The 14,426-nt window shown below is 38.6% G+C and overlaps 1 protein-coding gene across 1 annotated transcript in view; it reads right to left on the minus strand.

The window, feature by feature from the left end:
- The window catches only part of LOC150105077 (uncharacterized), a 252,392-nt gene that overhangs the window by 68,660 nt on the left and 169,306 nt on the right, over positions 1-14,426 (minus strand). The window contains exon 6 of the mRNA XM_090395112.1: positions 3,912-4,127. Coding sequence (XP_090251238.1) covers positions 3,912-4,127 — 216 coding nt within the window. The remainder of the gene's footprint in view (positions 1-3,911; positions 4,128-14,426) is intronic.

The following is a 14,426-nucleotide window of genomic DNA, read 5'->3' on the forward strand; positions in this document are numbered from 1 at the left end:
TGGTAGTGGTGGGCGTTAGATGGCATTGGTGTAGATGTGGTTCATTGTAGTTGGTGGATTGTGGGTGGTAGAGATAGAGAGTTGTAGAGTAGATGCCCTTTCTCAATGAGTCTTTGGACTCCGTGGAGGTGTCAAGTAATAATAATAATAATTAACTGCAGTACATTTTTTCATGGATTTTGAGGTATTCATAACAGTCCTTCACAGTATAAACAACACCAGAAGAAAAAAAATCATTAATTTATTGAACTTACTAACAGAAACAGGGGATTTTAAAGATCCAGCCTTATTTCAAACCCAAATATATGTAGAAACTTTGAAAGTTTCAAAATTTGACCAGAGAGCCAATAATAATATAATCTTCAGCAATTGGGTTGTTTTAGATTGCGTTACATACTTAAAAGAAACCTTAAGAGGAAAAAACCCTCATTCAGTACCAAAGCAATCCTATCACAGAAAGTTGTATTTTTCATAAGAGAACTCTCAGTCGGTGTGTAATAGTAATTATCAAAGAAAGAGCCATACAGCTTCATTTCAGGCTTCATTAAGGTTTCTGCCTGATCCCTGAAGGGAACCAACCAGTTTGAAATAGCCATCAGACTATTTCAAACTGGTGAAACCTTTATCAAAAGCAATGATAAAAGGCAAATATATGGATGGCTTGAGCAACACTCATGTCTTTTAACTAGTGCAAGCTAAGGCAACTGCAGTGCTGAGGATTGTATTCGCATCAGTTCTCTAGTCAAATTTTTGAAACTTTCAATGGTTCTACATATATTCAGCTTTGAAATCAGGTTGGATCTTTAATATCCTCTATTTCTATTTAATTTGTATTATTCAAACTAAGCTGTATGGCTCTTTCTTTGACTGTCCCTCAGCTGGCCTAGTTGGCTGAGTGGTTAGCATATCTGCTCTCCAGCCAAAAGGCTGCAGGTTTGAATCCCACTATGGACATGGATGTTTGTGATTGTCTGTGAAAATACTAGTGGTGTTTGGCGGTAGATGGCATTGGTGTAAATGGTGATGGTGGTTGCAGTTCGTTGTAGTTGGTGGGTGTAGAGTGGTGGAGACAGAGAATTGTGGAGTAGGTGCCTTCTCTCAATGAGTCTTTGGATTCCTTGGAGGTGTCACATAATAATTATTATGTTTTTTATTATTATTATTTAGGCCTCCAAGGATTCAAAAGACTCATCGTGGGAGATCCTTCCTAGGAAACACAAGTCTATCTAGACTCATCGTGAGAGGTCCCTCCAAAGAAACACAAAGCCTATCATACTACTCCTTAAACTCATTGGCTATTCTTGCTCTCACCACTCTATCAGGCAATGCATTCCAATGGTTCAACCACCCTCCATGCAAAGAAACCACTCCTCATCCTCTTGCTCACAGTTTCCTTTCGTAACTTCCAGGGATAACCCCTTGTCATCACTCATTCATTCCTGCTGTTCAACCAAGCAAAAGAATTCCCCAGTGTCAATTCTGTAACCACCTCTTAACAGTTTAAAAGTCTCAATGATATCACCTCTCCTCCTTCTATCCACCAAACTCTGCAGTCCACATTCCCTCAGCCGATCCTCATAACTAACATTGTACAGTCCTGAAACTGTCTTTGTCATCTGCCATTGTACTACCCTTTCCACAATTTATCCCCTTCAAATCCTGGTGACCAAATCTGAGAACAGTAGTCTAAATGTGGTCTGATCAGAATCTTATACAATGGAATGATAACTCTTTCATCTCTGCAGATCAACGTCCTTCTTATTATTGCAGCAATCTCTGTGTTACCTTCACCACATTTGCAATATTTCCCCTGAATTTCAGGTTTTTATCAATCTTCAACCCTAGATCTCTTGTCTCCCCTACTTCCCCCAGTACAACTCCTCCAATAGAGTATGAAGTATTCCATCGATGTGTCCCAAACCTCAAGACCTTACATTTTGCTGCATTAAACCGACATACCCATTGATTTTCCCATCTGTTTAGCTTATTCAAATCCTCCTGCAGGACTATCACATCTGACCTATTACTTATAACCCTTCCCAGCTTCATCATCCGCAAACAACTGAATATCCCCCTGCAATCCACTGATAATGTTATTGATATAAAGGTTAAACAATATAGGTCCCAGTACTGAGCCCTGTCGGCCCCCTCTTGTATTCCTCTGCCTCGTTGAAAAAACCCAATCCAATCCGATCCTGAATCTAGTTGCCCAACCTGGTATCCAAACCCATGTGCTGCAACTTAAATATCAGCTTATCATGTGAAACCCTGTCAAATGCCTTTGCTAAATCCAAGAAAATGGCAGTATATGCCTTTCCCTCATCTACTGCTCTTGTAACTTTATTATAAAAAGCTGGCATATTACTAAAACAAGAGTGCCCCCCTCACAAATCCATGTTGACTCTCACAGATAACATTACCCTCATCTGCCCAATGTTGTATATGGTCCCTAACTAATTTCTCCAAGATCTTTGCAACTACTGATATCACACAAACTTCCTTCCATACCCTGGGCACCTCTCCAGTAGCCAGACTTTCATTGAAAAGCCAGGTCAAAGGAGCTGTCAGTTCTTTAGCACATTCTCTCAAAACTCGTGGTGAAATACCATCCAGTCCCACAGCTTTACTGACATCCAGAGTACTCAGTATTTGAAACACGTTCTCCTCCTGCACCTCTAATCCTCGAACGTGCCCTATTCCTCCAGTATTAAAATTTACTCCTCCAATAAAGTGTTCATTGAACAATTCCACTATGTCCTCTGCATCAGTCACTCTAATCCCATTTTTATCCCACAATGTCATTCTTCCACAATCCTTTCTCCTTCTACTGGCCACATAACTAAAAAATTACCTAGGATTTTCTTTAGATCTTAGGGCCAATCTCTTCTCATATTCCAGTTTCACCTTCCTTACCATACTAGTCACTCTCCTGGCCTGTGTCCTATATTTTTCATGCATAGTAATAATAATAATAATAATAATAATAATAATAATGAACTTACTTATTTTCTAACCACTATCTTTAGAACACCAATTACAACAGTACACAAATTGTAAATAATGTCCTAACAAACAACCCTCTGATGGCCAGATTATAAAAAAAGTTAATTCAAAGAAGTCAGGCTAAATGGTCTTATAATGACTGTCTCTCAGATCTCTGGCAAATTAATGCAGCCATACTTATTGATATGTAGATGCATACATCTATATATAGTGTGTGCATGTGCGTGTGTGTGTAGACTGTGAGGTTAAAATATAAATATAGATGCTATTTCAGTTGAACAGTGCTCATGATATATGTACAGAATGGGTATGAAATAGAATTCCAGAGTCAAGAAGTCAGTAAAAGAAAGCTCATGAAATTAGTAATTTTTCTAACTAGAATCAAGGACTTTCTTAAAACCTAAAACCTAAGGTTTGGGGTTTTAAGTTGGTGAGAAATGTGCTTAATAATTAACACAGTAGTTTGGGGAACAAAAGTAATGTCCACAGATGAAGAAAACCAAACTGTTTGAAGGCTGTTGCAACTTTATGTATAATGTGTTTAGGCAATGAAAGGCTGGAGGTTAATGTTAATCCAACAAGAGAAACAAAAGATAGTTATGCTTATTTAAAGATACTAGGTATCATGAGTGGATCTCTCACATGAAGATACCAATATAATAATAATAATAATAATAACAATTAACTAACTACTGCTCTTAACTTTCACTTAACATACATAATCACACCAACATTTGGCATCTATAAAACCAAAAGGTAACTAACAATAAAAAACAAAATACTTAACTTTTATATACAAGCAAATTTATGTCTTTATATTATTAACTCAACACATTATTTAGGAGAAAATAAACTATGAATATATTAATTCTATGTGCTGACTTGTAAAATGAAGTAATGGATACAACCTTAATCTTTCCAGCTCTTCTGGAAACTGATTTTTTAGATCCATAATGAAAGTATTTCTCTGTCCGAAAAAGATAAATCCAACACTCAGGAATAGGCAAACGGATCTGTATGTTTTCACATGGAATCTGTCCATGTTTACGACTTATGCAACCAGGTACAAGCACATCAGCTTCAACTGATATTTTTGTATTGCTTATATTCATTGTTACTTTTACCTGTAAGAAAGTAAACTTAAATATACATTTACAATTTTTTAATAATTTAAATTGCAATAATTTCAAAATTATTATGCTAAAGTGTATTGGAAAATTGGATTATCTTCTTAGAGAATGCTATTTTCTGAAAAGTCAAAAGATGAAAGAAATGAAGTATTATGTGTGAGGCTCAGGTGAGCAGAAATCTTAGATATCTAAAGGCCAGAAAAATATGGAAGAAGGTGATTGTGAAATATTGAGCAGTCCTTAGCTCTATGACACAACATTGCCATATGTGAGCAAGTGATTAGAATGAAGAAAGGAATTTATAAATGTCTTTTTTTTTTTAAATCCTGAAGGAAAAATTCCAATAGTGTTTTCCCCCAATGTAATCATTGGGGGAAAACACTATTGGAAAGACTGTTTCAAATTGCAGAGGTGAAGGCAGAGTGCTTGTGTTCATGTGTGATCAGAGGAAAGTGAAGGGATGGTAGCAGCCCAATGTTTAGTGAGGAAATATCTATAGAAGAGACATAATTCAGTAGAAGAGGGCCTGTGGGAAAGCAACTAGAGTGAGTCAGTGAGGAAAGAGCCATCAGTTAGGCAAATTATTCACTTCTGAATACAATTAAGCATTCTGAGGGTGATCTTATTTGGAGTAGTTGAACTGTATATGCATGTTGACTAGCAGCTGCTCGTGTTCATATGTGATTAGAGGAAACTGATGGCTCCCAGATGTTCACTGAAGCAGCACCAATGGAAATACCTATAGCAACAGAACACCTGGGAGCCATCAATTTGTCTAACTGATGGCTCCCAGAGCCATCTTAGGGAGTTTTTAGGTGCACCACCCAAAAATGGAGAATAGTGTTCTAAGCCATTGGAAGAACAACGGTAAGTTGCGCCCTTCGATTGGAAGAGGTCTAAGTTCGATTCCCGTGATGGGAGGAATCCTTATATGGGCTTTTTCAGTTGAAGGTGAGTTAGCCGATCTCATACAGAGGTAGCAGGGTTTTTTCTCCCGGAAACTCAGGTTTTATCCTGCATGCAGACAAATTGACCCATCAGAACACATGCAATTTACAAAAAAAAAAATACTAGCTATGGTGGTGGTGGTGGGCAGTAGATGGCACTGATATAGATAGTAGAGGTTCAGTGTAGTTGGTGGATGGAGTGTTGTAGAGTAGGTGTCCTCCCTCAATGAATCCTCGGACTCCTTGGAGGTGTCACAAAATAATAATAATAATAATAATAAAATAGATTTGAGCTTAATAAAGTGCCAGGAGCTGACAGAAGAAAAGTACTCTTTTGGAACCAAAAAGAATACCAAGCTTTTTTTGGAGGTTTGAAGAGGCTATGTGCCTGATGTGCTTTTGCCGGGATAGATTAGATCTTAAAGAAGAGAAATAAGAGAAATATAATCCTGGTTGATGAAAAGAATATTGTCAAAAGAAGTGAGGGAAGAGAGAGAGAGAGAGGCATATTCTTTTTTCCTGGAAATGAGACAGGATGTTTTGTGCATTTTTATGACATTAAAATTCACCCCATTTTTCTTAAGTCACTGATCTCCTTGTTAAAGGTTGAATTGTGAATTACCTAAGCACTACATCTAGAATTGTTTAGACAGTTTCTGTGTGACAGAGATTGATATATTTGAAATGAAGACTTTAACTATGGAAGCACTGACTGGAAGAAGAAAAGTGTGGAATTAAGCAGAATGAGTTCATTGAGTTTAGGGAGGATTCATAAAGTAACGGAAGGTGTGAGTGACATAAATGCTGGATTTAGTCTATCCTCTCAGAAGATGACAAAAGAAGTCACTCTGTTACCACCATTTGGAAAGAGTAATCAGATAGTTGACATGCAGATTCAGGTTTTATTGAAGAAAAACTTCAGGAATCAGATGGATGATCTACTGTGACATGATAGATCACTCATTTGTTTCCTGCCATCAAGATGACAAATGAGTCTGTGCTTTTTCCAATCAAAGAACATGTGCCTTTCAGAAAGTTTTTTTTTTTCAACTTGGTACTACAATAAATTAAAGATGCCAAAAAATTATATTCTTGTTTTAATCCTTTATCCGAGTAAGAAAACAATGGTTTGCACGTGAAGTATCTTCACAACTGAGCTACTTGTATATACAGACTAATGACTTCATCAATTGCCTTAGTATGTATCCTCATAATACAAAGTGCGCGCGCGCGCACACACACACACACACTTGGATAAAGGATTAAAATCAAATATATAATTTCTTAGCATCTTTAATTTATGTGCCTTTCAACTGAAAAAGAATTCTTGATGTGAGGAATATTTATATCAGTTGTTTGCTAACAGATTTTTTTCCCCCAGAAACTTGGATTTTATCTACTGCATATGTTACCTCTTGCACTGTGTTCTGTAGCAAACCAACCTCAGAACATGAACAATTAACAAACAAAAATATTGTACCAGGTGATATAGTACAGATGGTGGATCACATAGTATAGTGTAATGTAGAGTGCCACCTGGAATTTCATGCAGGTATCATAATACTAAAGCAATTTTGAAACTTCCAGAGAAGAATCACTATGGTAGTGTCTGTGGAATGTTGGGTATGAGGATGGACTGAGGCAAAATAAAAACATGATATAACTGATCGAGGGATTTTTACAGGGACGAAAATTTTTATAGGAAAGAAGAGATTTTTATAGGGACAAAACAAGAAGCCATTCTTGGAAGTTGTATAAGATCATTTTGAACAAGGGAGTGAACAGTATACATTTACTGAGTGCAGTCAACATGGAAAAAAAGTAAATCAGTTTTGCAGTTTTATGAGAAATGAGTTTGATAGTTTTTTGGGGTTTTTTTTTCACTCCAGAGAGTCTGGTGATGATAATAATAATATATATAATAATAATAAATAGCAACACTTTGATTAAAAGATGTTTTCAGTGTGGTTACTCTACTTTAACTTTATGCTCGACTCCCAGAAAACTTCAACACGACCACCACCACCAAAAAAAATTATCACAAAATTTAGCAGCACTTACAACTACAAACACACGTTCTTGGTAATGAACTTTTGAAAAGTAAATACTGTTTCCAGCTTATGGATGAACACTCACATGCTAAGTTAAGTATTTCTACATCCAGCTAAAATGGTAACATACAAAGCAAGGGATATTCAGCTAGTCTGAGGGGATAACATATCAACTCTCCAACCAACAAGTTGTGGGTTCAAATATTATTGTAGGTATGGATGTTTCTGAATAATTTCAGATGGCAGATGAATGTTACTGCCCAGTGTAGGACTACTATACTGCTTATTGGAGGCCCTGAAATCGTTTGGAAAAAAAAAGTTGTTTTATGTTTGGTTTTCTGTTTGGTTTTCTAAAGCAGGAATTATGGATTAACTAACCCTTTGCCCACTACCCAGCATTAACATGAATGTACAATAGCTTTACAAACTTTCATGAGTGAAGTGACACACAAAATAAATTGTGAAATAGTAATTTTAAGGTTTAATAAACTTCAATAATATCTGGTAAATATACAGTATATACTTGCATAAAATAAACTTATAGCTGTGTGTGTGTGTGTGTGCGCGCGTGCGTGCGTGCGCATGCGTGTGTGTGTGTGTGTGTGTGTGTGTGTGTGTGTGTGTGTGTGTGTGTGTGTGTGCGTGCGTGCGTGCGTGCGTGCGTGCGTGCGTGCGTGCGTGCGTGCGTGCGTGCGTGTGTGTGTTTCAAATAGGTTAAATGACTGGAAGCTGAGAGATAAAATTCTTATCTTGAGTTCATCTCAGCATCTAAAGATGTTCTCTGATTTGGTCCAGATGACTGGATGAATGATAGAATTTTTATCATTATGGTCAGTGAAATTAAGGACATGATTAGATAGTGCACTAGCTCTAGTTCTACCATATATGATGTCTCTCGTATGCTCTTCCTAATTCAATGGATTTTTCAGTCAAATAAAAATGGAAGGTATTTGTCTCTGTATGCCTTATGTCTCTGTATCACTTTGTGATACAGAGACATAAGACTATATACTGTATTGCTGGAACTGTACTTCAGGAAGTGGATAAGATTCAGTTGGAGTGATGGTGGAGAGTGGACTGAAGTTCCGAGGGCACATTGCACATGTTGCAAAGACTGCACATTGTATAGCTGATATGATAAAAAGTACAGGCCTGTATTAGAGCTTCCTTGGCTGATGCTTTTTCTGAAATATGAGAGGTTCTGCTTGGTGGTAGGGGAACCTGTTACTGAACAGAACCACCGCTGAGTTAAATGATCACTCAGGTCGCTCATTGTTGGGTAATCAGAGTGATTGCATGAGTTTTAGGAGAGGTAACCCCCTGCACTTAAACATGGAAGCCAGTCTGGTAGTGACCCTTCCAATAATACATAGCATTATTCATGTCTGCAAGGAGATGTGTTTTGCACTATGGGATACTAAGGCAAGTGATGTGAAGTCATACCACCTTTACCATGAGTTGGTCCAGTCCTGAAGATACTTCAGGCATAAACTTTGTTTGCTTACACTTGGATAAAGGATTAAACCAAGTATATAAATTCTTAGTATCTTTAATTTATAGTATCTGATCTGATCCTATGGCTTCCTCTCTTTGAGGGGGTTGCAGCTGATTACTAGGGAGATAGTGACGCAAGGTGGTTTCCCGTTGCCTTCCTTGCCATATTTTTATGACTATATCCAGTGTGTTCACTGGTCCAGTTTGCCTGATTACAGGATAAAAAACCTCAGATAAACTGGCAGAAAAAACTCTGCTATCCATGCCCAAGACCAGCTAAATTGGATATGGCTGAGGAAGATCCTTAAGCACCTCACGTCGTTGACGGGAATCAAACCTAAGACACTCCCAGGCATATGGTTGCGAAGCGCGAAGCCGCTAGGTTAACCGTGCGGACAATTTATAGTAAAACCAAGTGGAAAAACTTTCAACAAATCACTATCTCTTATCCAGAGTATTATAATAATAAGGTGTGACAACTTTTGGCAACTCATATATATGAAAATATGACTTCTGCATTACTTCAACCTTCGTATCACCTCTGGGTCTGCCTCCCACTGATGAGACCTCAACAAAGGTCGAAACCAGTCTGGGTAGTGATTCTTTCCATAATGCATAGTATTATACATGACTGCAAGGAGATGTGCTTTGCATTATGGGATACTAAGGCAAGTGATGTGAAGTCATACCACCTTTAACACGAGTTGCCGCAGTAATGAAGATACTTCAGGGGCAAACTTTGTTTGCTTACACTTGGTTAAAGGATTAAACCAAGTATATAAATTCTTCATCATCATCATCATTTTTCATAGTACTACATGAAAAATTTACATCATTACTAACTTCCTATCTACACTTTTCCTCCAGATCAGATCTTATATTTCTGTCGTCTCAGGCACTTTGTACCGTATCAATCCACCTATATCTTGGTCTTCCTCTGGGTCGTTTTCCTGCCAACCTGGCAGAGAACACTTGTTTTGCTAATTTTCCTCGCCCATTCTGTTTAAACGACCATACCACCTGAGATTAGCTCTGCTAACACATTCCTGGATGCTGACAATGTCAAGTTCTTTCCTAATATCCTCATTTTTAATATGATATTGCCATTGATGCCATCTGTTCACACCTCAAATCTTTCTCAGAATTCTCATATCTGCGGTCTCTAATCTTTGGTCAAGTGTTTTACTTCTGACCCAGCTCTCAGATCCATAAGTTAAAACTGGTTTGAACACTTGTCTTGTATAGAGCTAATTTAGTGTTCCAACTAATTTCTCTCTTATTCCATATGAATTTATTCAAATGACTTCATACCAGCTTTGTTGATTCCGTTGTCTATTTCCATATTTAATTTACCATCTTCACTAAAAATCGTGCCTAAGTAGCTGAAATATTTTACTTGTTCCACAGGTTCTCCGTTCACAATGCAGTTGACAATTTCAATGATTCTGCCTATTTTTATTGTCTTAGTCTTTTACTGCTGACCTTCATACCATATCTATTACAACAGTTACTCAATTTAGTCAGGGAACCTTGCAGACTTGTAGCAGATTTATTGACAAGTATAACATCGTCTACATAAAGCAAAGAGCTGACATTAACATCTCCAATTTTGATATAATGTCTAATACCACTTTCCTTCATAATGTGATCCATATAGATAATGAATAACAGAGGGGATAATGTACATCCTTGTCTCACCCCAGATTTAACGTTAAACCATCTTCCTGAACTTCCTTCAATTCTAACTGCTGACTTTCAACTCAAATAAAGACTAAGTACTGCTTGATATAATGCCCCATTAACACCATATAACTGTAGCATATTGAATAGCTTCTCTCTTGGCACCTTGTCATATGCCTTTACCAGATCGACAAAACTTAAATAGAGATCTCTGTTATATTCCCATGATTTCTCAACTACTTGTTGTAAAGTGAAAATCTGATCCTGACATCCTCTATTTGGCCTGAATTCAACTTGTTCTTCACCAAGTTTTTCTTCCACAATTCTTCTCAACCGTTTCTCAAGTATACTTGCATAGATCTTGCAAGGAACACTATAACTAATATTTAAGGAATTGACAGCGTATACTAGAAATATAAATTAAATAAACTTTAATATATACTTTCCGATATTTCGGCAAATGTCACGTTGCCATCTTCTTGGGAACTTAATACAAAGACATGTGCACACAAGTACTATATAACAGCAAATGAGAACTGAAGCTAGGAGGCTATATTGGTGATTCTTGGCCTTTGGGCTGAAGTTCTTCTGATAAATGTTTCCCAAATTTGGGGCAGTCTCATGCATCCAAATTTGTTGAGGTTTGGCATGTTCCTAAGGGCTGAGGCTGATTCCATGAATAGTCTTTCATACTTGAACTTGCTGCAGCGTATGACTGTGGCTTTCTTCCATCTTATTCTGTGGCAAGTATCCAGAGCGTGGTCTGCAAGCCCAGAGTGGCTGTACTGGTGAAATCGGATGTAGTCCTTGTGTTCTGAGATTCTGATATTTGCTGTCCTGCCTGTTTGGCCAAAGTAAGACAATTTACAGCTGCAAGGGACCTGGTATACACCAGGTAGGTCTAGGGGAAGTGGTTGGTCTTTAGTGGAGCGGATAAGGGATGCCAATTTTCTATGTGGTCTGTAACAAGTGGTTAAGTCATGTTTTCTTAAGATTTTGTTGATTTTTTCCGAGGTGCCTCGGATGTAGGGAATGGTGATGGATTTAGAGTAATCTTTTTTGTGAAGGGGAGGGGGTGGTGGGTTGTGGATAACTGGGTTCAGTATTTTCTGGATTTTTTGGGGGAGGGTAGCCATTGGCTGAGAAAGTGTCACGGATGTGATTTAGTTCAGTGGTTAGGGCTTGATCATTTGAACAGATTATTTTTGCCCTGTTGAATAGTGTCTTAATAACTCCATATTGTTGTGAAGAGGGGTGATGGGATTGTTGGTGAATGTATCTGCCTGTATGGGTGGGTTTTCTATAAACTGAGAAAACCAAGGTTCCATTAGGTTGGCGGGTGACTGGTGTGTCTAGGAAGGGGAGGTTATTGTTTTCCTCTTTTTCCAGGGTGAACTTGATTCTAGGGTGTTGGTTGTTTAAGTGTGTTAGGAAGGAGAGGAGTGAATCCGGGCCATGTGGCCAAATAGCAAACACATCATCAACGTAGCGAAGCCATATGGTAGGTTTTTGTGGGGCTGAGTTTAAGGCTTTTTCTTCAGCTCCGTCTCACAGAAAGCTCTCCGTATCTACAACCGGGCAAGCCAGGCTTTACTTCGGGAACAAATTACCGCTACACGCGGTTCCCTAGCCGACATAAACAGAGCTATTTTAGCGCTAGAGAATGAGCTTTCACATACGCTTAATCACGAGCTTTGGTCAGTCCTACATGACGTCTCGTGTACGGCAGCTAATAAAGAATTCGAATGAATGCAGAGCCGACATATCAACAAGTTTGATAAATTAATAAAGAACTCGGCATCCAAACCTAAACTACAAACCAACATTGTAGTTAACCTTACTTCAGTTATCTTGAAGCCTGAAGCACTCAACGCTCTGTCACGTGGTCACAACTTCGCCATTGCTCCTAAGAAATTACCGGCCGATGAATTAATGATCCAAATTGAACGCGGAATTCGCCAACTTCCAAACCACATCACCAACGATATTCGATTGGATGTAGCCTGTGTTCTCAAAAAAGCAAAACCTCCAAAATCCAACATATCTATTAGTGAATACAAGTCACTACAAGAATTGAAGAGAAACAAAGAAATAGTGATCACCAAAGCAGATAAGGGGAACGCCACTGTGGTACTCAACCTTAATGACTACACAGGTAAGCTCAAGGCTTTGCTATTAGATCGATCCACTTACCTCCCCATTAATTACAATCCCACCAACTCACAAATTAGAAAACTCCATAGGCTCCTTAAGAAGGTTACTTCTTGGCCTGTAGAGGTTACCAACAGACTAAAACCCTATAACTCTAGACCCCCCCCCCGCATATATGGGCTCCCAAAAATACATAAAAAAAAAATGTGCCATTACGTCCCATAGTGGATGGCATTGATTCCCCCACTTACAAACTAGCCAAGCATTTAGCCAAAGCGCTCTCACACTATACTGGCAACACACCATCACACATAAAAAACTCAGCCCACTTCAAAGCCAGTATAGAAAACCTTGCACTGCAACATAATGACATAATGGTCAGTTTTGACGTCTCCTCCCTATTCACGAATGTACCCCTCAAAGAAACCCTAGAGCTAATCCAAGCTAAATTTCCTCCCGATATCTCAGCCCTATTTCAGTTTACAATGAACTCAGGCTATTTCGTTTGGCAGGAAAAATTCTACAAACAGATAGAGGGGACAGCCATGGGTTCACCACATTCCCCACCCTTGGCCAACTTCTTTATGGAGACTTTTGAAGAGAAAGCCTTAAACTCAGCCCCACAAAAACCTACCATATGGCTTCGCTACGTTGATGATGTGTTTGCTATTTGGCCACATGGCCCGGATTCACTCCTCTCCTTCCTAACACACTTAAACAACTAACACCCTAGAATCAGGTTCACCCTGGAAAAAGAGGAAAACAATAACCTCCCCTTCCTAGACACACCAGTTACCCGCCAACCTAATGGAACCTTGGTTTTCTCAGTTTATAGAAAACCCACCCATACAGGCAGATACATTCACCAACAATCCCATCACCCCTCTTCACAACAATATGGAGTTATTAAGACACTATTCAACAGGGCAAAAATAATCTGTTCAAATGATCAAGCCCTAACCACTGAACTAAATCACATCTGTGACACTTTCTCAGCCAATGGCTACCCTCCCCAAAAAAAATCCAGAAAATACTGAACCCAGTTATCCAGAACCCACCACCCCCTCCCCTTCACAAAAAAGATTACTCTAAATCCACCACCATTCCCTACATCTGAGGCACCTCGGAAAAAATCAACAAAATCTTAAGAAAACATGACTTAACCACTTGTTACAGACCACATTGAAAATTGGCATCCCTTATCCGCTCCACTAAAGACCAACCACTTCCCCTAGACCTACCTGGTGTATACCAGGTCCCTTGCAGCTGTAAATTGTCTTACTTTGGCCAAACAGGCAGGACAGCAAATATCAGAATCTCAGAACACAAGGACTACATCCGATTTCACCAGTACAGCCACTCTGGGCTTGCAGACCACGCTCTGGATATTTGCCACAGAATAAGATGGAAGAAAGCCACAGTCATACACTGCAGCAAGTTCAAGTATGAAAGACTATTCATGGAATCAGCCTCAGCCCTTAGGAACATGCCAAACCTCAACAAATTTGGATGCATGAGACTGCCCCAAATTTGGGAAACATTTATCAGAAGAACTTCAGCCCAAAGGCCAAGAATCACCAATATAGCCCTCCAGAGGACACCATCAGGACTTTAGGAAAACGTTAGCTTCCTAGCTTCAGTTCTCATTTGCTGTTATATAGTACTTGTGTGCACATGTCTTTGTATTAAGTTCCCAAGAAGATGGCAACGTGACGTTTGCCGAAATATCGGAAAGTATATATTAAAGTTTATTTAATTTATATTTCTAGTATACGCTGTCAATTCCTTAAATATTAGTTATCATGTTTAACCAGCATATAAGCCTCTCAACAAGAATAAGGAACACTCAGTAGGGAAATACCTAAGTAATTCTCACATTCAGTTTTATTTCCCTTTTTATATATATGAGTACTATTACAGCTCTACTCCAATCATCAGGAATTTGTCCCTTTGTCCAGGCCTTCAGAATT

The sequence above is a fragment of the Typopeltis vanoorti genome, chromosome 7 (assembly GCF_054136105.1).
Source record: "Typopeltis vanoorti isolate ZY-2024b chromosome 7, IOZ_Tvanoo_1.0, whole genome shotgun sequence".
Lineage (NCBI taxonomy): Eukaryota > Metazoa > Arthropoda > Arachnida > Uropygi > Thelyphonidae > Typopeltis > Typopeltis vanoorti.